Raw genomic sequence first — 25,303 nt, forward strand, 5'->3', positions numbered from 1 at the left:
CTTCCTGTCCGGACTGTGTCGCGCTTCCTCCTGTTGATGTAAACAAGTTACTTTGCTGGTTTTATATGTGCAGTCAAACATTTCTTACGGTTTTAATATCACCACAATAACAATGAAGAAGTTTTTCGAAGGCATTAAAAGGGATATACAATTTAAATCAGCGGGACAAGGAAAGAAACTCACTGATGACACCAGGTACAAAGTGCTTTTGAGCTCAATATCAGGTGTTTGACAGACAGCCGTTATTACAGATTTGGGCTTAATCCCAAATCACTGTACTCTATATGTACCTACTCTTCCTTATGAAATAACGCCGTATCCGTCCTATCTAGTGCACTGAATCTATGAAATGGAGCCATTTGGGATGCAGTGTTAAATTAACCAGCTGCATGAAGTTAAACCACAGCCAGCTTCAGACATTTTGATTAAATAACGACACGTTTTCTTAGTGACTTCCGTCGACTTACTTTAATCCTGCATTTCATATATTAGAAATGTTGGGCCTCCTGACATCACGGGGTCAAATATTTCATCAAAATGGTGAAAAGGTTAGTGACAGCACCCTTATTTAATTGCATTTATTATTTATCCATTCCATATAATTGGTGCTGCTTCTTAGTATTCAGTACAAATTAGTTTAACATGATACTGATCATGACATTATATTAACTGAATTATTTTGATAATAAAAGCCATGGTGAAAGACAAACCCTTAAACTTAAATATTTTTGTAGCCAGACTTTGTTTAGGCCTTTAAGGAAAAATCCACCCTTTTAATCTTTATAATGTTATCCAAGAGTTATATTAGAATTAAATTCAGATTAACATTTATTCATCGATTATGGTCTATTTTCAAATTACCCACAATGCCATTCTGCTGCCTGCTGATAGTGGTGCAGTGAGATTTAGCCCTACTTAAAGAAAGCAATGCAGTGCTTTAATAAAGCAGTGCTTTATTCCTTTAGACTGACCAGCTCATTAAATCCACCATAAACATATTTAATGTGTTTCAGGGTGGAGTTTTCCTTTAATGCATTGGTCAGTCCCACCTGGACAAATTTCATTTCTGTATAGTCCATAAAAATGTTCCCACTTTCTCTCCACTTTCACCTCTTTACTCCAACCCTGATCAATTTTATGATCTATTTTATAGCACTAAGGAGGCAGCAGGGCAGACTGCTAACCAGGTTAAGCCTCGCCCTGCCCCCAACGAGAGCACAAAGAGAGCTGCAGCTGCTGCCCTGGCCAGGATCGAGCAGCAGCACAAACCCAGACCACAAACATCACAGGACGCCATCAGAAACCAGGGTGAGCCGCAGTTCGTTTTTAAGCAATTGCTGCAACAGGACAACTAGTGTTTTTTTCAGAAGTCTTGACTTTGTAATAAACATTTGAGTTTGGTAAACATGATGGATACTATAGTAGTTAGTAACTATAATTCAGTAACTATAATACAATAGGAAAAGGAGTTAGGGTAAGTACGATTTTTTTCCCATTCATTTATTTTTTCAATTTCAGTGAAGAGGGAGCTTGAGGCGGAGGCTGCAGCCACAGCATTGGAAAATAAAAGCACAGATGTTGAGGCAAGAAACAATTTATTAGGCATGATTAATACACGATTTAGTCCTGAGGTAATTGGTTTATTTGGTTTTATTATACTGATCAGTTGTGTATTATGGCTTTTTCAGGGTTCTAATGTTCCAGTGAAGGAGGCCGCATGTTTTTCTGTGTCTGGAGTTTACTTCATCTGCCCTCTGACAGGGGAAAAGTTAAAGAAGAGCGAGAGAGAGACACACATAAAGGAGGCCATTCTTCTGGTAGGTATTTTATTTTTTATACACAATCAACACCACCTCTTGAACTGGAACAAATTGTTATGTAGGACACTTAACTTTTTTTTTTTTTTTTTTTTTCTCCAGAGATTCTCTGAGAATCCAGTGGAGGCTTCTGTTATGATGATTCACACTTTTAACAAGGACAGAGAGAAAGTGAAGGGTGCCATCGACATCATAAGCAAGTGAGCATCATGATGAGTGTGTGCTGCTTTTCATATTTTGTTTTTGTTTTTAAAAAGCCTGCATCTCATGATTCATTTCTTAATCTAACATTGCAGGTACATTGATAATATCTGCAAGAATCCAACAGAAGAGAAGTACAGGAAGATTAAAGTCAGCAACAAAGTCTTCCAGGTGAGCTGGAGGCAAAAAAAAAAAAAAAGTATCACTAGTATGTCACACATTCAGTTTATTATTTATATTATCTGCCTCCTTCAGGAGAAGGTGAGCGTGATTGAGGGGAGTCGGGAGTTCTTGCAGGCTCTGGGGTTTGAGAGCACTGTGCTGCCAGTGGATGGCCAAGGTGAGCCAATTTAAACCTCATCATACTGCTTAAACATTACCTTGGTTTCATTTATACCCCATTTTCTCCCAATTTAGCATTGACCAGTTCCCACCCACTACTTCCTCTTAATTAGTTGGTAATGATCAGAGCAAGAAAGTAGAGAAAATGTCCAAAAATTACTGCCACTGTAATTTCGTACTGAAACAGGTTGATGTATCAATAAGTCAACAGTGAATCACACGTGCAGAGTGACATGAGAGAGGAAAAACAACACACACAATTCCGAATGGACCATTCTCATTTTGGTCAAATATCTCATACAGGAAGCCTCCAATCAAGGATAATATATTAACCCATGTCCAGAGATTGTTTTTTTTAAGATTTGGGGGAAAAAATCCATGTTGTAATGTAAATGCTGTAGTAATGAATAATTAGGAAGAATTGCAATAAATATGTTTGTTGTGAATAACATCTGCACATGCTTCTCTTGAACTTCTCCAGAGGACACAGAAGAGTTCTTGGTGTTGGCTGAGCAGGATGCTGCAGCTCTGGAGCAGATGAAGGAAAAGAAGGAGCAGCTGCAGAACGGAGAACCTGTACGAGCCAAGCTGGACCGCCATGCACAAGCTTTTAGACCCTCACAGCACGCAACACGCTTCGAGCTGCCACCGGACTTTTACAACCTGACTGCAGAGGAGCTGAAACGAGAGCAGCAGCTTAAGTAGGAAAATGAGCCCATTTCTCATATCTTTAATCCAGAATTTAATATTTGTGAATGAAACATGATTCTCTAATTGCTGATTCTCCTTATGTCAATAGACAGTTTTATTTGCCTGTCATTGAATATGTAAACAAAATGTTCTGTATTTCAGAAGCGATTTAGTTGAAAGAAACGCCATGCTGCGAACGAAAGTCATGCGGGAAAAAGACGAGCAAAGGGAGAGAAGGAAGTATAACTATGCCCTGCTGAGGGTTAGGTTACCAGATGGAAATATACTACAGGGTATGCAATCCTGTTTCACAGACAAGCTAAAAAATGTACTTTTCACCAAGAACACATTTGGCATGTCAAAGAAATTATTTAGCAAAAAGTACAGTTTCCCCTTCAATACATGATCAGGTAAGTTATGTTTGGTCGTGGTTAATATACCGTAGCTACTTCAGGATTCGATCCTAAAATCCTTTCTGTAAAGACATGCCCAAATCTTCCTACAATCTCTTTTTAAAGAGACAATTTCTTTATCTTAAACTTTATCGTCATCATCTGCAAAGCATACAGCTTTTCGGTACAATTCCACATTGTAAAAAGGATTCGCATGTCCAAATGGCTGCCTGCATAATGTTACAGCATTCAATTTGTTTATAAGTAAGGAACAAAACACGTCAGGGTGTGCTGTTAAAGGGAAAATAAAGAAACAATGGGGTGGTGTGGTTATTTTCGCATAAAAGCATGTCCCAAAGTGTTCTATTCCACTTATACCCCAGCACATTGATAACACTTACAATTCTTACTTATTCAAAAGCATTGCACAGCATCTGCAAAACAAATTAGTTCTTGTTATAAAAAAAAGAGCACCAGTCTCTCCTCTCTTTTTTAAAAAAAAATTAAATTAATTACCCCTAAAAAACACCTTACTCTGGTTCTTACACCTCCACTCTGCACACTTTGCTTTTCTAGAACTCCATTATAAATCTTGTATTGTAGCACTACTTGTTCTCTGCTTGATATATCACTTTGCTTGTATTTCCTCATTTGTAAGTCACTTTGGATAAAATGAATAAATGTAATGTAATGTAATGTAATGAATAATTAGACCAAAAAAAAATTGCAGCTTGTCATGTTATATAGAAACTGCAAAGCACAATGTCCTGTGTCTTGAAGAGCGTCCCATGGCAGAAAACTAAAGGAACAGCTTTAACTCTGACTGTTACGAAGTGCTGACACTGGAGACTCCTTCCAAAAATGCTAGATAAATATCCTCACCATTTCACCGCATCAACAATTGTTTCTCTTTATTGAATAACATTTTTTAATCGGGTTTATTATATTTAGTTTATGTTGACTGTCTTCTATACAAGTCTTTCTGTATGCTGTTCTAGAAACAACAACGTATTACGAGTGCATTAATATAAACCTGTAATTTGACTCATGAGTCAGAGTCATGCTAGTCGTTATAGAATATTAATCGACACCTGACCAGTCAGAACTTAACAGCTATAGGCTTGTAGCTCCAAGTGCAAGAACATTAAAGAAATAAATGTCAGATACCAAATTTGCCTTGGCTGAGCAACTACATTGTGGGTGGTTTGTAAAGGCAGATATTTTTCCTTTTTAGTGTTTACTGTGGTTAGGACCAAATGTAGTACTATTTTCTTGTACATACTGAACGAATCAAACTCCCCATTGAGTTTTTTTTTTACTTGCTTATCATATGCCCACAGGGACTTTCTTGGCATGGGATAAGGTAGCAGTGTTGTACCAGTTTGTGCGTGAATCCCTGGAGAACGGTTGGCAACCCTTTGAGCTCATTGCACCAGGAAACCAGAAACTAAAGGAAGACGAGGACGTGGCACTAAATGAATACAGCCTTGTACGTAGGCACTAAGAAATCATTTATTTTATCGCAAATAAGATTTCAGAAATTATTGATAAATTGTCTTTGATGGAGTTTTGTAGGGCTGCAACTAATGATTATTTTCATAATCAGTTAGTTGGCCGATTATTTTTTGATTGATCGATTAATCGGATGGGGCGGGGCAGCTTTCCAGTACCATTTTTTTCATTTATTTAAAATAAAATCCACACACTGAGTGTTAAAATACACACACCAGAATATATATTATTAATTTAGGACTGTAGTTTAATTCTGTGCTTTTTTCCCAATCTATAAAAAGTATATATATATGTGTGTGTGTGTATGTATATGTGTGTGTGTATATGTATATGTGTGTGTGTGTATATATGTGTGTGTGTATGTGTGTGTGTATATATATATATATATATATATATATATATATATATATATATATATATATATATATATATATATGTGTGTGTGTGTGTGTGTGTGTGTGTGTGTGTGTTTATGCATTACTTTTTATGGATGCACAAAAAGCACTGATTCTACAATCCTTGGTGGAACCTGTCAGTCTCCAGGGAATTTGGTTCAAATAGCAGGTTCAGTTACATTTTATTGGTGGTGTGACATTTTAATTTGATTCTCTGAATTATCTTTTGTGTATTTCATCCATCTGAACTTGTCTACGACTCAGGTTTTTGCAAATCATTTCATTTGTAAATAAATCAATCAATCAATGAATGATGGTAAGCTCAGCTAACGTGATATTTGTGAATGCATGTGAATAACCAAACTGATTCATTTTAAAACATCTCATTTGAATATATTTTGATACATTTAACAAATATATATTTAAACATATATTATTTTAAAACTTTCCTGCGGACCCCCTGCAATTACACTACTAACCACTAGGGGTCGGCGGAAACACTGCACTAGACGATAGAGTACGCAGTGCAGTGCGTTAGTGTACAGTACGTCATTTGCGACACAACTTTTTTTACTCTCGGAAGTGTATTGTCGGAACAGAAGTAACGTAATGAGTTAATGTATTACGCGCAGACCAACTAATCGATAATGAGATTCGTTGACAATGATTTTCATAATCGATTATCAAAAATTACTGGTTGCTGCTCTGGATTTTTGTCTTCCTTTTTAGGCCCCTGCAGCTCTGCTGACTTTCTCCTGGGACGCTGCGGTCCAAGCAGACATCGCCGCAGCTGGAGGACAGAGCAGCTCAGTGCTGAAGCCTGAACTGCTAAAGAATTTGCAGACTCTGAGCTGAACAACTCTGCTCACCCTGCCTGGGCCTCCCGTTCCCACTTTGCTGTTCTAGCGGTTGTCCTTTTCCTGCTGAAATGCACACCACCCTGTGTTCAGTTATGGGAATGTTGATAGTGTTACAGGACAAGAAACGTTCACAAGATTTGTGTTTTAGCTAGTGCTGAAGAAGCTGTGGATCATTTGGTCAGGAGAGCCAGCACGACTGAGCAAAATGTGCATCCTGTCACTGATTGTAATCATTTGAAAAGGATTCTTGTGTAGTGATACCCACTATTATAACTTCTATTGCACTGTAATGCTGTCGGTATTAAACTATTCCTGTCCCTGGCAACTTCTCTTTTACAAGAGATTATCTCCAAGCTTTACTATTGCATTAAAGCACTTTCTGTTATCAAAACAAATCTTTTGATAAATAATTGTCAAATGTACCTAACTTTAAAATTATCATAAAAGCTGTCTAGTTCACCCAGGCAACATTATATTCTTACTTGATATTTCAAATTTAAAAGGAAGAGCTTTCATATTTAAATGGAAGGAATAAATTAACGTTTTCCATTCTAAATTCATTCCAGAAAATAGGACAACAGCCTACCTCCTCACAAACCAGTAAACCATTTTGTGAAAGAACCTTGAACACTAAATATGTCATTTGCTTGCTCCAGTAGCTAGTATAATAATGCATCTCACTGCTTTTCCAACCGCAGTATGAAACGTGCTTGTTTCCGTTACAAGACAAGAATGTAATGGATACAATGGAATAATAACACAAATTTTTCCATGTGCTATAATATCATTGTTCTGTGTTCATCTGCCTGATTAAGTCTACTGTAATAAAGTTTAAGGCTGCATTGTGAAAGATGAGTCGTTTCATGAACAACGTGTTTATAAACAAGGGATTGAACTCCACTTTACTGCACTGTATTAACTACAGGATGACCTGATATTATAACCTTTTCATTTACACTTGTGTTTAACAAAGATTTTTAAATAATGCTTTATTTAAACAATTATTGTAACACACCCATCACAACAGCAAATAGATGTTATTTTGGAGATTCAGTATCAAAACATTAACTTGGTGATTAACCCCCACCCCCCCCCCCCTTTGGGACCTCTAAACCATTATTTAAATGTTACACATTGTGAAGGTTTTAAATATCGTTTATATTGTGTATAGCAGCTTAGAGGACAAACAGCATGTGTGGGGTCTTTTTTTTCCTTTTTACAAACAAGAAATCCACAGAACCGCTGGCAGGCAGGCACCAAGATGTGGATATGAAAAGTAAAGACATAAAAGTGCGATAAATTTAAAAAACAAACAAACAAAAAAAAAAAACACATTAATGAGATAAGCCAGTTCAAGTATTCTGAGGAAAAACAAATTTTATATATATATAAAATTTGAGTGAGAGAGAGAGACTATGTATTTATTTATTATTTTTTTTAAATGGGGCCTTTACACTGAGCTGCGAGTTCTCCAGAATCATGTGCTGAGGTGTTGGGCCACTGTGGACCATGAGATCCTAGATGGTTTATACACAACCACCACAGGTAGCTGCCTTTTGTTGAAAAGAGCCTTGTTAGAGCTGAATCCTGTCCAGTAGTAGACTGTTAGAGTGAACCATCAGCCAACTCCTTTACCAAATAGCACTGAACTGCTCGTTCAGTGGCCCTTTAATACTGTGCATTACCTGTAATTGCAGATTAGGTTTTTAGCCCCTTATACACAGTTAAGACAGAAAGTAAACAGAAGTGGTGCCTCAGGCAGTAGCTGGTGTAGGGCAGGGAAGAGAGAGAAGTGTCTCCATCGCCTCTGTGTTCTTGGTTTCTGTTCTGGAGATTTGGCTGTTCTGTTCAGAAGATCCTGGATTAAGAAATCAAGAATGAAAGGACGGTCATTGATCAGCTTCCCTTTAGTGTAGATGACCTTTCATTCTTTTTAGCTTTTGTGATTCTTATGCTTATAATATTTATATAGAATCCTGGGGGAGTTCGATTTGTCCAAATGTCAGACCTATGCAAACGATAAATAATTGCCATACATATGTAACATGGAACAATACTGTAAGTAATCATGGAGTCAGTCAGACACGGTGTCAGTACTCTAAATTAAGCATTCATTGTTTTTGTTTTCGTATCACTTGGTTTAATGGTTTAAAAACAATCCTAATGTTATAAATCATGCAACCCCCTATACAATTATCAAGCTCCTACTTTAAAAAAATGGTGTTACTTGATGTTCAGCTCATTGTTACAAGTAGATATCACCCTTAAGCTCAGCAATATGATGGAGTTGAAGGTTTGCACCTACCGGATTGCTCACACAAAATAATGCAGTCGTCATCATCTTCATCCTCAGTGTCTGCCTGAAAGCCATCAGTTTCCATCGTTTCAGCCTAAAAGGAACACAGCAAGCTTCAGCTTGGAAGCGGTACTCATATATGTGTGTTTTCACATATTAAATTTTTTATTTTTATTTTTTTTAAGCATTTTTGGGTCATTGAATAGTGCATTATAAATAACATTTTATTATTACCACTACCAAGAACTACACAAAAAGAAACATCCTTACATCCAAATATATACTTGCATAAAAGCAGAACACTGCAATAAAAAAGGCTCTACCTGTTCAGGTTCTCCACATCTCTTCATGTACTTTGTGATGGACTGGTTGCTGCCACTCTTCCTTTTGTTGGAGGGAGTGGTCGAAGTGGAATGTGATGCAGTAGGAGAAGAGCCTTGTGACACCACACTGGATTCATCTCGGGCTGGGAGTGCTCCAGGGGTGAGATAGGTCCATTGACAGGGCACTGGTAAGGCCTCCTGGCCAAAACGTGCCAGGACATCGCCGTGAACATACCAACAGCAACGTCTGTAAGTTGGTCGCTTTTCGTATACCGCATTTTCCTTCATGAGACGCTTCAGTCGAATCCTGAGTGAATTTTAATAGGGGAGCAATTTTAGAAACATGACTAGCAAAACAAATCATAGTCCTCATTTCCCAAACGTGTATAATTAAGATGATTTCGAATCTTCCAACTTACTCTACATCATGAGCAGAATAATCACTAAGCATCACTTTTTGCATCAGAGATTGTTATGACAGGCAGAAAGCATTGCAAAGATCTAAATGCTATTTGAACTAGCCAAAATTAAAAATAAACAAAAGTAACAAGAGGACAACTATGCCAAAATTGTAAAATCAAGACTCATCTCTATTTCGGAGAGAGGGACAGAGAGAGGGACAAAGAGACGGAGTAACCTGGGGGGGATTTTGTCTGCAGAGCTCTGTGGGCTGCCACTTGGTGAGGACATTTGCTGGCGACAGAACTCCTGGAACTCGGTGATAATCATCTTACTGCTGTTCACATTGCCATGCAGCAAGGGCAACAGCTGAGAGAGCCCTGTGAATGCAAAATTCCAATAACAGTTGAAATATCGTGGAGTATTCAAATAAAGCTCCTTCCATCACTATATAATATAATCTAAGCTTCAAAAAATGTTTGTTTTTCTGCCTGCAATTCTATAGCAACGTTAAGGATTAAGGACGTTACTGCAAAGGAAAATACCTCTAGTATCTAGTACTATTGTTACGCATACATCAGTTAAACTGAGTTTGTCTGGAAACCAAAAACAGTTACAATTTCACAGCACAAATTAAAGCAATATTTTCGGGGGGGGGATAAGCACCCAGACTCTGTGAGCCACACATGCACAGATGCGCTGTGCTACAACTGTTGCCTCAGGAATCACGGGAAAGCAGAGCTATAACTTTAGGCACAGGGATTCAAGAATGATTTGTAGTTTCACTTATGATGTCCGTTTTGACTACAGACAGTTGTAGAATTCTCTGACTGTAGGAGGAAAGATCTAGATAAACGGGCAGCAGGGTGGCATTTCTGCAGCAGCTGCCATGACCTGTGGTGTTGTCTGTTGCTACTTTGACCTGTGGTTGTGATTACTACTCTTTTTTCTTCTTCTTGCAATTTAAAAACATCCAAGGTATTTATGTTTTTCTTTTTCTCATCAGTCTTTGGTGATTGGCTCCCTAAAAATAACCACTGCTTCATAAAAACAGCATTAGGCTTCAGGCAAAAGCATTAACGCTTGTTGCTCAGTGCATGCTGCCTTTTTGACTAATGTCAGGTAAGTAAACTCCGATTAAATGGACCTTGCCCAAGATCATCAATTTTGACTTCAGGTTCAGAAAGATTCATTAGATATTATTTATTTATTTATTTTTTAAAATGGAGGCCATTTTTCCCCCCAAGGCCTGCACTTTGTGATGACTTTCATCTTAACAGTAGATTGATATAACAGATTAGCTCAAATTAACTAATGACAGATATTAGTTTTTACTGATACAGTGGTAATACATTATGAGATACCCTTTCATGTGTTATTTGTTTGCATACTGCAGTGACATATTTGCAACCTTTGTCTTAGCAAATTTAAATATCACAGAAGTACAATGTCTTTAACCAACCATTTAAAAAAACTAAACACACTGGTGTGAAAACCGATATGGCAAGGGCAGGGGCACTCCAGACTACAGTTGCATTGAGGGGAGAATACTGGACATTGTTTAGCAACCAAAACTCCCTTGGTATGAGCTCATCACATGAACTTTTGTTGCACTGTTTGAACATTATAAAAATATTTTTATTTGAGCCAAATATGACAATCAAGTTGTGACCTTTGTTCCATTTCGTTCTATCCAAATCAAGACTGAATGGCAAATAGCACTTTATAATACTAAGGAGCGGTGAAGGAGAGAAGTGTCGACCTGTATAGTTGTAGATGGGTATACCAGCAGTAGAAATAGATGAACTTTATCAGCATATCAGAGCCAATTGGAGAACAATGGTCTGATAGTGTAGTTATAGATTATCTTCTCTCCGAAAACCACTTCTGAATGCACGTGATCTCCGATCCCTCAGACGTCACTGTCTTAAAAACAGTCATGATACTGTAATGGACATCCTGACATGGGCTCGGGAATACTTTGTTAAACCTTTGTCAGTCAACACCATTCGCCGCTGCATCCACAGGTGCAAGTTAGGACTTTACTATGCAAAGCAGAAGCCACACATCAACACTGTTTAGAAGCACCACCGATTTCAATGGGCTCGGTCTCATCTGAGATGGACAGTAGCACAGTGGAACCATATGTTGTGGTCAGACGAGTCAACATCTCACATTTTTGGACAGCTTTTGGACAAAAAAAAGCTGTCGTGTTTTCCGGGCCAAAGAGGAAAAGGACCATCCAAGCTATTCACAGCGTCAGGTCCAAAAGACAGCGTCTGTCATGGTATGGGGGTGTGTCAGTGCCCATGGCGTGGGGAACTTGCACATCTGTGAGGGCAGCATTAATGCAGAACGATATGTACACGTTTTGGAGCAACATACGCTGCCATCCAGAACAGGACAAAGCCAAACCACATTCTGCCCAGATTATAAGTGCATGGTGCTAGCATGGCCTGCCTGCAGTTCTGGCCTGTCTCTGATTGAGAATGTATGGTGTGTTATGATGTGCAAACTAAGGCAACAAAGGCCCCATACAGTTGCACAGCTGAAGAAACTGAATTTTCAAATGACTGTTTTTTTCCCCCTTTCATTTTCCATACTGTCCCAACTTTTTCAGAATTGGGGTTGTACTTGCACTGAAGTTTTACAGTATGTATTTAATTTATATCTGCATGTTAGATCTGTGATTATTAATAAATAAAACCCCTTGAATTAAACAGCATTACAGTTTATGGTATTTCATGAATTCGAAATGCAATTAAAGATGCGATTAATTATATGGAAAGTGTGCAATTAATCGGGATTAGGAAAATCATTCAATTGACAGACCTAATTAATAAATATACACTTTGAAATAAAGGCCATTTTCTGTTGTTTAAAACAGAGTGCAGAACAACTATTTATTAAACTAAATTAAATTAGCTGAATAAGTGTGAAAGAAATAATTTCATGAATAATTACTGAGACAATTAACTTAACAATTCACATGCAGCAGTACCCAGAGAGTTAGGATGCAGTTTGAATAAGTAATATACATATACACATATATACATTTAATAAAGTCAAACATTCAATTCAGAGCAAGAGCAAACAATCTGTTAAAGCACTGTAGTAGACACTCCATAAACTCACACTGCAGGTTTCTCTTTTGGCATGAGGCATTTTCTTCAGGTGTGTTGGGCTCCTCACTGTTCAGAGGCTCCATCATGCAGACCGCATAGGGCTGCAGCATGTCTGGCAGAGGATCCTCTCCCTCCCACACGCAGCCCCTCACCACTGCCTCAAGCACTTTCAGCTTCCTCTTAGCCATCAGCTCATCCCATTCCCGAGCCTTCAGCTTCTGACGCACCTTCTGCTTCTCAGGGTCACCACCCTCCTACACACACACACACACACACACACACACACACACACACACACACACACACACACACACACACACACACAGAAACTTAACAGACCTGCAAGTCATTTCAATCATGCTACACAATACATCAGCTAGAACAGATTGCGTTCATGCACAATACAAAATATAGCAGGATAAACTTCCATAGAGGCAGATGGGAGACCACAGCAAATATCCTTTTTGCATTACCATTTGCTCTAGATCTGCAACAACTAATCAATAAAATCAATAATAATAGATTATGAAAATTGTTGTCAACGAATCTCATTATGGATTAGTTGGTCTGCGTGCGGCACGGGAGATATTTACTCATTACGTAACTTTTCTTCCGAAAACACGCTTCAGAGAGTAAATACTAAAGTTGTGTCTTAAATGAAGTACTGTACACTATGCACTCTGCACTACCGTCTAGTGTGTGGATTTTACAAAGGTAATATCATCTCAAATAGACCACTAGCGGTTTTCTTTTACTAACCGGAAGTATAAACCGCTTCTAGGCGATGGTGCATGACGTCATACGGACGCTAGCATTAGCAAAGACCCAGATTCACAGACAATGACTTTCTTCAGTTTACTTTCTGTCAGTGTTAACTTTTATTCCCAACAAGACATCAGTCACCATCAGAGTGGAAGAACTGAGGAAGAAAGTCCTCTAAGGCAGGGAGCATTTTATATTAAACACCGCGGAGTTCAAATAGTGCTGTACGAGCACAAAGTTATGTTTATATCCAAGATGCTCCACTGTGTTTAAGGGCCAGGGGAAACTGGTGTGAGTTGCTTAAATGGTTTAGTTTAAGTTTGTCAATATATGCTGTATTTGCACGCTTGCAATGTAAATTCTGTCATTTATTATAACAGAAGTGATGTGTTAGTAGCGAGGCCGCGTTGCTGATGACGTGCTGTGTAGACGCAGTGATTGAGTGTATCATGCATCATGACATCTGTAATGTCTAATTAAAACACTATGATCAAAAGTAAACAAGTAAAATAATATTCCTAAAGGCAGCGAGTAACAGCGAAGCCACAAGGTGCAGTGAAAGGGAGTTTATTATTAATTTAGGACTGTAGTTTAATTCTGTGCATCCATTAAAAATAAGAATTTATCTACAATATAAACTAATTTTTTTCTTATATTTTATATTATATATATATATATATATATATATATATATATATATATATAAAAGAATAAAAAACAAACCCCAAAAAAGTGTGAAAGTTTGCCTGCACCATTCGATTAATCGAAATAATAATAATCGGCCAACTAATCGATTACGAAAATATTCGTTAGTTGTAGCCCTAATTTGCTCCAACAGTGAAATAAAAAAACCCCAGTATTTCCTTTCCATGACTTTCCAAGAGGAAAAGAAACTATAGAGATGGTTACGGCAGTCAGAAGAGAAAAAGATGTCAAATTTACCATCAATCCCTCAGCAGCTGTATTAGAAACCCCTGCAGCAGTGTGTACAAGTTTTTTTTTTGTCATTTAATCCCAGGGTAATGTAACAAGTAATGTTATAAATATACAGAATTTTCTGTAAAGACAATACTTTTTTTTTTAAACATTTTGTGATTTCTATTGTACTTAATAATACATTTTTATTTGGGGTACAAATTGTAATACATTTCTGTCTTCATACACATGTGTTAGACCTTGTGACTTTTATTTTGGCAAAAACAGCAGGAGTTTTTTTTTTTAAATTCACTTCTCATAACCATCCAACCATCCATCTTCTACCGCTTACTCCTTCTTCAGGGTCACGGGGAACCTGGAGCCTATCCCAGGAAGCATCGGGCACAAGGCGGGGTACACCCTGGACAGGGTGCCAGTCCATCGCAGGCAACAATCACATACACGCTCACACACCCGTTCATACACTACAGACACTTTGGACACGCCAATCAGCCTACAATGCATGTCTTTGGACTCGGGGAGGAAACCGGAGCACCCGGAGAAAACCCCCGCAGCACAGGGAGAACATGCAAACTCCACACAGACATGGCTAGACTCGAACCCCGGACCCTGGAGGTGTGAGGTGAACGTGCTAACCACTAAGCCACTGTTTTAAGATAGATTAATACTAGATTAAGCTAATTGGATTTAAGACATTGTAATGCTACTTAAGGCCTTATTTTTTTACATTGAAGAATTTAAGACTCAAGGATTCATGGACACCCTGCTCCATGTTACCTTACTCTCATTCCATCAACATCTATGAGAAGTGAAGGTTCTATAGACCTTGACCTCAGAATGAAAATCACTTTAGACAGGTATACCTCATCTTCAAGTGCTCCTTCCCCATCTGAAAGATAACCGTGCGGCACAAAGAAGCCATCGTCTTCATCATCGTCATCACCTTCATCGTCATCATCCTGTCAAGGAAGCATGAAAGTCATCCATCAATTCACCACTACATCCATCTCTAACTGCAATCATTTTTTTTAAAAATACCTTTTTTTTTTTAATAGCCACATTTGAACAAATTGTAGTACACGAATATATAAAAACTAAATTAACTGAGATCTGAGTCCATCCGATATTAGACGTGTGAATTTGAATACCCAGTTAATCAGTTTAGGACAATAGTAACAGATTAGTGAAAGAACCATGAGTATTTTGTTATGCCCTATAAATATGTGCAAATAATTTAATATAAAGAGCAACACTATCATGGTGTGAAAGTTTACGGCATTAGAGATCTTGAGTACTCAAAATAAAAAAAGTCTAAAACTAAAATGGACCTAAATCAGGTACCTTTACAGATTTAGATCATTTTACATCACAAGCGAGACTGCTCCACATTGCTTTTCCTTTTCCTTTTACACAGAAGGCTGCTTTTGCATGGAGCATGCCATCCTTTTCATTCACCGAATAAGTAAATATAATGGGTGGAGGTCGACCTATTGATCGGTTTTGCTGATTAGCACCGACAACCGAACTAATCCACGCCGATAGTTTTTCTCGGTTGCGTCCATTGCAGGAACAGCTGAGAAGGGTCAGCTATCCTTATACAGTATGAGAACAGCCTCTAGAGGCAAAATAAAAATGACTAATCAATTTTGTTGCGTTATTTGAAGTGTTTTTTGATTCATTTTGGAGGTCTCCATTTATTTGTTTTTTTTTGTTTTTTTGGAGTGTTACATTTTGGTTCAGTTTGGATGTACATCTTTAATATTTATTAATAGTTAATATATTTATTCTACTAAAGTACAGTACATTTTCATGGTATATTCAGTACTGTTTATTTTGTAATAAATCAAAAGCAAATATATAATTACAAATCAAATACAAAAAAAAAAAAACACATCACTCACTCCTTCGCTGTGTGACAGGGACTCTCCTGGCTCCTCCTCTTCCCATTCCTCATCGCTGTCCACCTCATAGTCGAGCAAATCCTAACACACAATTTTACAATACAAACAACTTCAATTTATTCTTTATAATGAAATATAAAGTCATTACTTTACTTTTGTCAAACTTTGCATTACAGTAAAGTCCTAGTATACACCCATTTTTGGGTAATGACTATTAGGAAACATAATCGAGAGGCTTTCACCTTATCCAGCTTGAGAGGGCAGCGAGGTGATACGTGTGTACTTTTTTTGCTCCAAGTGCCCCAGTAGGCAGGACGATAGTTTTCATGAAACTGAAGAAGCTTCATGCGTCCGTAACGCTTGTGGTCAGGAACACCTTCTGTCTTCGGGCCATCATCGACCAGTGTGCAATCTCTGTATAGAAAGCAGAATAAAGTTTTTACTGGGGGTGGAATTACAGCTCATTCAAATGATAAATACCAAAACGGAGGATTTGCATAGCTGCTGATCATTAGCGAACAAGCAAGATAGAAGGGAAATCAGGAAGATGCAGGATTCAAAAATCACTGATTGAAAGCAAAAACACATTTTCAGAAAAAATCTCATATTTGCTGCATCAAGAATGCATTAGATAAAAGTTGCACAGAACTTTAATTTTGTGTACCGTTACACCCATACCGGATTTTTTTTTTATTGTTACACCCCAACCAACTCCATTGGCTGCCAGCCATAGAGGGGTGTGCCATAGTCAGGATTCAAACTTGTGATCTAGTGATTTGGGAAAACGCTTTTTTTCCATGTTCATTCTTCCTTTTAATTCTAGATGTGTGTGTGTGGACTAACCTCTGCATGTCTGTGTGTTTGGGTTTGGTTGGTCCTGACTTGCGGGGTTTATGGGTTATCCAGTCCTTTAAGCAGTCGAGAGTACGATCTGGTTCCGTCAGGTATCGATCTAGCTCCTCTAGATCTGCCTCTTCACAATGCACTCGGGTAAGTGGTGCCAAAGCCATATGTTCTTTGATTTCAAATGGTGCAAACTTCCCACAGACAGATGCCAGAGTCTGAAACACGATTTATGAGTCACCGTACCCATTTGTATTTTTCATAGTATAAAGCCATATGGATGGGAGAAAATAAATACATAAATAAAAACAATTAAAATACGCACAGGTCCATAAAGTTTAGTCTTGTATCTTACCTTTGGTGCTAACTGAGGCTTGGGCTTCTGCAGGAATCGAGTTATCTCAGCCTTTTCGGCTTTGACTCTCTGAAAAGAAGTTAAAGAAAGACTGAGCTGCTGAATTGCAATGTCTGAGTAAAGAAACACACGATATTGACAACACACAGATGTTGAGGCTTAAAGACAGCTAAAAGTAACAATCAGATTGTGTGTGTGTGTGTCACCTCTTTCTCTTCCCTCAACCGTTTTTCCTCTTCTTTCTTTCTCTTCTCTTCAAGTTTAGCCCTAAAGAAAATAAAGTCACACCAACAGGTAACCCAATGTGTCCTCTTTAGTGTATATTAAATAAAATAATATAAAAAGATTATACTAGACTCACTCAATCTTCACTTTACGCTGCTCTTCCTTTGCCTGCTGTCTCTCTGCCTTCTCTTTGTCATGCTTTTCCCTTTTCTCTCGCCGTTCCCTTTCCTCCTTCTCCTTCTTCTCTTGTTTTTCTTTTTTCATCTCCTCTTTCTGTCTCCGTGCCTCCTCCTTTTTCTTCTCTTTGGCAGCTCTGACCTCCTGCTTCTGCCGCTCTCTCTCCTCTCGTTGTCGCTGCTTCTCTTCCAGTTCTTGAGTGCTCTGTGGGATACGTAGTAAAACATCTTAACAGGAAGATAACCGAACTGCTTTGTTTCAGATAGTCCTGGTTTACAAATATGCCTTAAAACATCAATGCTCCAAATACTCAGCGAGGATCTAACAAGTCAAATTTTCACCTTAAGAGAGCGTCTTTTTAACTGTTTCTGCTCAGTGTCCATCATTGACTCCTATAAAGGGGGGGGGGGGGGGGGGGGGGGGGAACAAACAATGAAAAAGCATATTTATCCACAGACTCCGTTCAGACTAGTGCACTACCAATCAAGCTGGACTGGAACAATATATTCAAAGCTGTCTAGTAATCTAATTATTTACATTTCATTCTCATTCATATATATATATATATATATATATATATATATATATATATATATATATATATATATATATATATATATATATATATATATATATATATATATATATATATGAGAGACAGGTGCATGGCTATAAATTTTTTTTTTTAAAGCTCAGATCAAAATAAAACAGATCATAAAGCATTTTTTGTTTATACTTACAAAATAATGCGGATGGCCTGGCATACTTTTAGGGTAATCCTATAATATACGAGTTACTATAAAGCTCCTGAAGCACAAATTTAAAAAAACGCCACGGGACTGAATTTGTAATTTATTTATTTATTATTATTATTTTATATTTATATATATATATATATATTATTTTTTTTTTACAGTTTTGTCATTGCCAAAATCTACCCATGTTAAGTGCCCTATTCAGTGTATGTGAACAAAGAAATGCTCAAGCTAGCACCTCACTGAATGACTTAACTATAATCAATTGACTTAACCATCAATAATGTATAAACAATCAGTCTGTGATGTTTAAGAATGGACATTACACATAATAAAATGGCAGTTGCGAATGCAAAGTTCTGAAATGCAAATGCTTTGTGTACTCACTGATGGCGAAGTGGTTGATGTGCACTTGCTGGGCTCTGGTGAACTCTCGACCAGTGACACAGAGCTGGTAGACAACAGAGATTCATTCTCCTGATTCTCTTCAGTGTCTTGTGACTGCTTGGTGACTGCGATCTGCTCAGTGTCGGTTTCAGACTCCACAGTGCTGTCCAACTGGGAGAAAGCAACACTGTCCTCTGCTTCATCGGTTTCCATAGTTTCTTCTGACGACAGGGGAACAGCAGAGGCCACTTCTGGCTCTTCTGTCTCGGTGACATTTTGGGTATTTTTTGCAGCTTCACCTGTAGAAGGACACAATGCATCCACAGGAGCGGAAAGCGGTATCTTGACATCAGTGGAGTTCGAGTCCTCTGTAAGGTCGATAACAGCAGAAGCAGAACTAACTGAACACTTGGTCCGTCTCATAAAACCATCAAGAGGCCCGCGGCCATTTATCAGAGCAGGTCTTGGTTGCAGGGGTGCAGAGGTAGCATCAACTTCATTCTCCCCATCAGAAGCACTGGGTTCAACGGTAGAAGGAGCAGAAGATGCTGTTCTGGTTCTTTTGGGCTTCCCGGTTTCCTTGGGTACTTGGTTAAGTCGTTTGAAGGGAAGACGTGCTGGAAAACAGCAGAATACATTGGATTCTTTCTTTAAAAAAAAAAAGTTCCTTTTAAGTGAATGGCATTTAGAGATTTTTCCACTTCTGAATGGCCAACCTGTGCTATAGGGTTTGTTCTAAATTAACCTGTTTTAAAAAATTATACTGATTAATACCCTGTGTAAAGTCTGCTTCTAGTTTAACCTGTATTGAATCAAAGTTCATGTATTAATCCAGATGTATCAAACTTTAAACGTTTTTATAAATCCTGGGTTTTGGACGTTGGACTACAGTACTGACCGCAAGGTCGTGAGCTCAAATACCAGCACTGCCAAGCTGCCACTGCTATGCCCTTGAGCAAGGCCCTGAACCCTCAACTGCTGAGCTGTATAAATTAGATGAGTAAGTCACTCTGTATAAGGGCAACTGCCAAACGCCATAAATTCAAGTGATTAGTACTGTTGCTCCATCATCTTAAACCTAGATTTATATTTCCATTAGGGAATAATTTTAATCTAGCAGCTGAAATGGCTTGAACGAATGAATGAATAAATAAATAGACGAAATAAATAAATAAAATGTTCTTCAATGTAAAGCAAAAGAAAGAAATTAGTTACTACTATGACATTTAATTCTCAGTCAGTACGTTTACATGAACAATAATCCAATATTAACCTGATACTCTGATTACGAAACTAGCATGTAAACACCAATTTTTTATTACCTTAATCTGATTAAAGTCATACTCTAAGTAAACACAAATCGAATTGAGACACGTGGAGTACTCCTGTTTTAGTCGCATTATGGACGTGTATTACAGACATGTAAACACCTTAATCACACTATTAACGTCGTGTGAGAGTTTTCACGGCATTTTGTGACAGGACACGATCACGGCAGTTCTCAACATTTTACGGCGAACAAGAGCCTATGGCTGCATCCCAAACCGCATATTTGCCTACTATAGGCCTGCAGTGGGGAAAAATACATGTATCTCGGCTACTATATAGACGGTAAGTACGTGATTTGGGACGCAGCCCACAGCTTCAAGCAGTTGTCTATTAGCACGTATAACATGACAAATAATTAACTGCACTTGAAGTGTTCGTAAGAAAATTTAATAAAAACACCCAAAACTCTATACGGTACAATAATGAAGACGAACTGCATGTTGATACGAGATTCTGGAAGGACGTTGGACAGCGTGGCGACGTTGGACAGCGTGGCGACGTAATGACGCGGGCTGTTAATCTAATTATGTTCTATAACATGTAAAACGGGAACATGACAGGAGTATTCTAAAAGCGACTCATGTAAACACCTTAATCACATTATCTTACTCAAAGTAAGGTCAATAATTAGATTACTGCTGTCCATGTAAACGTAGTCAGTGTTACCATTGAGAGCAGCTACTCACTATTTAGTAATTTAGACTGTAAATTCATCATGGTGTGCAATTACAATTAATCCCAATGAAAGGTTTATATCAGAGTTTAAACTTACATTTAATCACTAGTTTGTTGAACCATGTTTAACAGTAACAACTCAAATTAAAAACAGGCCAGCTTTTAAACATTAAAGCTGATTTAATTGTTTAACTGTTCAACAATATTCTAGTTATATGCTGGAGCCACAGAGCTTTGTACTCTTGAAATTTCCACCAATATGACACATTAGATGCAGGTTGACATCTACCGCTCGACCTGTTTTTGTGTTATTGAGATTTGGATTAAACTTATTAAATTGAAATGCTTTTCCCCCTAGTGTAACAAAAAAAAATCACAAATACCCCCACTTTAATTGCTGATGGTGTTGCACAGTGTCCACCCTGTACTGAGAATCATCTACAGCCTTGTTTTATTTATCCGTCACTGATCAATCAGAAGAACTGATTTAAATCCTTAACCGAGAGGTCATGGAGATTTTACTTACCTTGAACGAGCTTCTTGTTGGCAGTGTTGGCTTTGTCCACACACTCCATACCTGTGTTAGAGGAAGAAGCAAAGAAGACATTTTGAATCAGCAGTCTTAGTATTGCTTCAAAACCACCATTAGGTCCATTAGGTCCAAAGTAAAAAAATCCGTACGATTATAAACATTAAGAAATAAACTTTTAACTATAGGCTTTATTTTTCCAGTACCGAGCCATAGTTTGAACAAAGTGATCTGAGCAGCTGAGCCCTGCTCCAGCCGGGGACAGTAATAACAGCTAGCCGGGGAAAGGAAGACTGTTTGTGGCTTCACCTTAGCTCTAGCTACTTTTTAATGAAATAACTGCCATTCAGCACATCAGTTCCCCTCGTACTGTTTACTAAACATCACAGTAAATGTAGTGAACTCTGCATTTAACGTCTCCACAACACGATGAGAGAAAGAGCTGAAGCTAACTGTAATAAAATGTTTGCTTTTGCTCTCCCGCCATTCAGAGGAGCCGAGTCCGGCGGTCTGAGCTCGGGCCTGCGCCCTTAACTAGCGCCGCATACAAAGGAGAAATACCACAAAATCAACAACTATTCACCACGAACAGCTCTCTGAATTAGTATTACACAACTGCTGGTCTGAAAGACGAGCCGCCGTGTTGCTGTTCATCTACTCAGCTAGAGAAAAGTTTACGAAGAGCAAAGTGCTGGTTCAAACCCAACAGAGCTAAAGCTACTAAAGAAGAAAGCTAGCTTTCTCGACTAGCAACTCGGAGTGCTAGCTAAATGTCAAGTAGTTAACTAGCCTAGCTTTCAAAGAAAAGCATAAAAAAATCTTATAAACATGATAAAAACATGGTGAATATAGTAAATATCTCCCACTCGGACCTCTCCGAGGCGTGCAGGCTAAAGGCCCGGCCGCAGAAAGGTCTTCGGCCGCGAGCATCACCACCACCATTCGGCAAGTTACCGAGGAAAATTCACGAGAAAACACTTCAGGTGTAAATAAAAACAGAGCAGTGAAGAAGCTATTCACGTCGAGCGAACGTCCGAAACTTTCATTGGCTTTACACTTGTAAAGGGTGAACAAAATTGTCGAGTGTCGTTACGAGGTGGTTTTTTTTCTTTTCTTTTTTTTAAATAACAATAACTTCTTTTCCTGGACTGACTTTTATCTCCGACTACCTCCCCTCTGACCGCCTCACATCCCCGCTGAACTCCCTCGCGCTCAACTCAGAATTGGCGGGAGCTTATCCGCGAGCCTCTGTCCCCGCCGCTGATTGGCTGCCGTCAGCGAGACGGAAATCAAGTGCTTTCCGGGACTTCCTGAAGGAGTTTGGCCACGCCTCCATCTCAACGCTCATGCTTTTGAATTTCCACATGATCTAAGCTTTCTTTCCATAATTAAAAAAAACCTCCCCAAGACATGACATCATTCTGAAATCCTGAAGGTGTTGACGACCTACATGTGAAGAACAAAATATATATTTATACCATATTATAAATTAGGATGACATCCTTTTGACAGAATGAATCAAAAACTATTTTAATGATAGCGTTTAGTAATTAGGAACACCTATATTCTCTGGTTCAGGCTTTTACTTTCGTTCTCAATGACACTTTTCTCAACGAGACGTTATTTATTTGTAGCATACTTATTCATGGCATTGATAAATAATTTCAGTAACAGGACACCTCTAAATTCATCAACATATGCTAATATTGTATGAACACAGCATACTACATATGGCCTGTGTAACATTCTATAATCCATTTCTTATAGCAGTAATAATAAAAAATAACAGGGTTAAAAAAATAAATAATTTTAAGACTGTCCCAATTAATCTGAACCATGCTGCCTCAAATGACCAAATCATGTTTACTAAGCCATGATAAGTATAATCTGCAAAATTATTACATTATAAACATATGAAAATGATTTGAATGAACATTGTCATTATTTTGTTACAGTAATACATCTTACGCATATGCATCATAATTATGTGTAATATATTAGTCATGACAAGTTTAGAACCTTATAAAACTCTAACCAAAGACTATGTCAGTCTTTCTGCTCAAACTTTTTGGGATCAACTTCCTGTTTGATGCTGACTACTTGCATGAAATCACATGAATTAAGTTATGTTATATTTATCAAGCACTTAGACTGCAATAGTTTAGTAAAATATGTTTTGACCATCATTTTCTATATTACCATTCCACTTTCCATCAACATAGTATCATTACATTACTGAAATATATTTTTAAAAAGAATAAAATAATAAAAATAATAAAACAATGAGAAAAAAAAGGATGTACTATATTGTAAGTGGAAGGGCAATATGAGTATTGCACTGTGTACTGACTAACACCTGAAAATTATATATCTTGGATCATCATGACAGTTAAAGGGAGCAAGAAACTGAGACCCTTGTTCATGGGTTATTGTCGCTCAAAGAGCTCTACAGAAGTCTCTTAATTTTTAGGCTAAATAAAGGACAACTGAACAGCCAGTCTGCGACATGTTGCGATGCTGCCTCCCAGTTCCAGGTTCCGTTATTCAACCCCAATTTTTTTTTCTTTTCTCCGGGTTCTCTGGTTTCCTGGTTCTCTGGTTACCCCTCCACAAAACAAGCAGCTAGGTGGATTAGTGACTCTAAATTGCCCCAGGTGTGAAAGAGTGATTATGTTTACATGGACAGCAGTAATCTAATTATTGACCTTACTCTGAGTAAGATAATAATGTGATTACGGTGTTTACATGAGTCGATTTTAGAATACTCATGTCATGTTCCCGTTTTACATGTTTTAGAACATAATTAGATTAACAGCACACGTCATTACGTCACCATTCCACGCCGTCCGACGTCCCTCCACAATTTCCCGTATCAACATACAGTTCATCTTCATTATGGTACCGTATAGAGTTTTGGGTGTTTTTATTTAATTTATTTTACGAACGCTTTAAGTGCAGTTAATTATTTGTCATGCTATACGTGCTAATAGACAACTGCTTGAAGCCATTGGCTGCGTCCCAAACCCAGTACTTACCGCCTATATAGTAGCCGAGATACATGTATTTTTCCCCACTACAGGCCTATAGTAGGCAAGTATGCAGTTTGGGACACAGCTGAACGCACTTGTTCGTCGTAAAATGTTGAGAACTGCTGTGATCGTGTCCTGTCGCAAAATGCCGTTAAAACTCTCACCCGACGTTAGTAATGTGATTAAGGTGTTTACATGTCTGTAACACGTCCATAATGTGACTAAAATAGGAGTACTCCACCTGTCTTAATTCGATTATTGCTTACTTCGAGTATGACCTTAATTAGAAGGTAATGAAAAATCGCTGTTTACATGGTAGGTTAAGAGTGGATTATTGTTGTTCATGTAAACGCACTGAGTGTGTGTATGTGCACCATAACAAACATTTGTACACGACAGTAAACCTTTGTACACCATAATAACAACATTTCCCACCCAAACTTTCACAAGAACAGTCTGATTTTACCTTTCCTATTAGAATTGCTAGATCACTGACACAGGGTCAGTTAGGACTGGCATAAATTTGGTATGACGTTGGACATTCGCGGATATGCGGAAATTAAGGGACCGTCTCTAAAGTTACATACGACATTGTTAAACACGTTCCTAACTTCAATAGCATTTGAAGGGAATGACTTACAGTCATATAACAAGCTGTAAAGTGTTCATCTAGGTGTCAGCTATAATGCACACTTCTTAGATTTTTGATATTAATACATTGCAATATTTATATATGATTTAATAGTTTATTTTAATAAATATCAAAAATCTAAAAGGTGTGCATCATACCTGATATCTAGATGGACACTTTCCAGTTGCTTGTGTGACTGTACATCTTCAAATGCTATTGAAGTTAGAATCATGTATTACAATGTCTTATGTAACTTTAGAGACGGTCCCTTAATTTCCGCATTTCTGCGAATATCTAACGTACAACTTCAATCCAACTTTATTCCAATTCAGTGCGGTGCAAAAACGTGAACTCTGTCTTTGATCATTTTAAGTCCGTTGGGGAATTAATTTTTTATATGTATCCAGAAGCGGTAGC

General features: G+C 38.0%; 2 protein-coding genes across 7 annotated transcripts; one reads left to right on the top strand and one right to left on the bottom strand.

The window, feature by feature from the left end:
• Positions 1 to 7,059, top strand: ubxn6 (UBX domain protein 6). 2 transcript variants are annotated; one of them, XM_017477889.2, is made up of 11 exons: positions 1 to 195; positions 1,154 to 1,308; positions 1,519 to 1,583; positions 1,689 to 1,817; positions 1,920 to 2,017; positions 2,114 to 2,189; positions 2,274 to 2,358; positions 2,842 to 3,061; positions 3,213 to 3,343; positions 4,783 to 4,931; positions 6,079 to 7,059. In XM_017477889.2, exons 1-11 carry the CDS (start codon positions 113 to 115, stop codon positions 6,202 to 6,204), a joined length of 1,317 nt encoding a protein of 438 aa, XP_017333378.1. In that variant the 5' UTR covers positions 1 to 112; the 3' UTR covers positions 6,205 to 7,059. The 2 variants fall into 2 exon arrangements, with proteins under 2 accessions (XP_017333378.1, XP_017333379.1); XM_017477890.3 differs by lacking the exon at positions 1 to 195 and adding an exon at positions 395 to 548.
• On the bottom strand, positions 6,229 to 24,301 carry chaf1a (chromatin assembly factor 1, subunit A (p150)). Of its 5 annotated transcripts, none has more exons than XM_053683369.1 (16): positions 24,262 to 24,301; positions 21,224 to 21,274; positions 18,694 to 19,310; positions 17,893 to 17,943; positions 17,511 to 17,755; positions 17,356 to 17,416; positions 17,150 to 17,218; positions 16,795 to 17,012; positions 16,194 to 16,365; positions 15,952 to 16,032; positions 14,914 to 15,009; positions 12,363 to 12,606; positions 9,466 to 9,607; positions 8,829 to 9,135; positions 8,515 to 8,599; positions 6,229 to 8,067 (listed from the first exon to the last, which is right to left on the bottom strand). In XM_053683369.1, exons 1-16 carry the CDS (start codon positions 24,284 to 24,286, stop codon positions 7,964 to 7,966), a joined length of 2,568 nt encoding a protein of 855 aa, XP_053539344.1. In that variant the 5' UTR covers positions 24,287 to 24,301; the 3' UTR covers positions 6,229 to 7,963. The 5 variants fall into 5 exon arrangements, with proteins under 5 accessions (XP_053539344.1, XP_047014069.2, XP_017333376.1 ...); XM_047158113.2 differs by lacking the exon at positions 24,262 to 24,301 and adding an exon at positions 24,060 to 24,203; XM_017477887.3 differs by lacking the exon at positions 24,262 to 24,301 and adding an exon at positions 22,380 to 22,511.
• Positions 24,302 to 25,303: the final 1,002 nt, after the last annotated feature.

Source organism: Ictalurus punctatus, chromosome 10 (genome assembly GCF_001660625.3).
Source record: "Ictalurus punctatus breed USDA103 chromosome 10, Coco_2.0, whole genome shotgun sequence".
Classification (NCBI taxonomy): domain Eukaryota; kingdom Metazoa; phylum Chordata; class Actinopteri; order Siluriformes; family Ictaluridae; genus Ictalurus; species Ictalurus punctatus.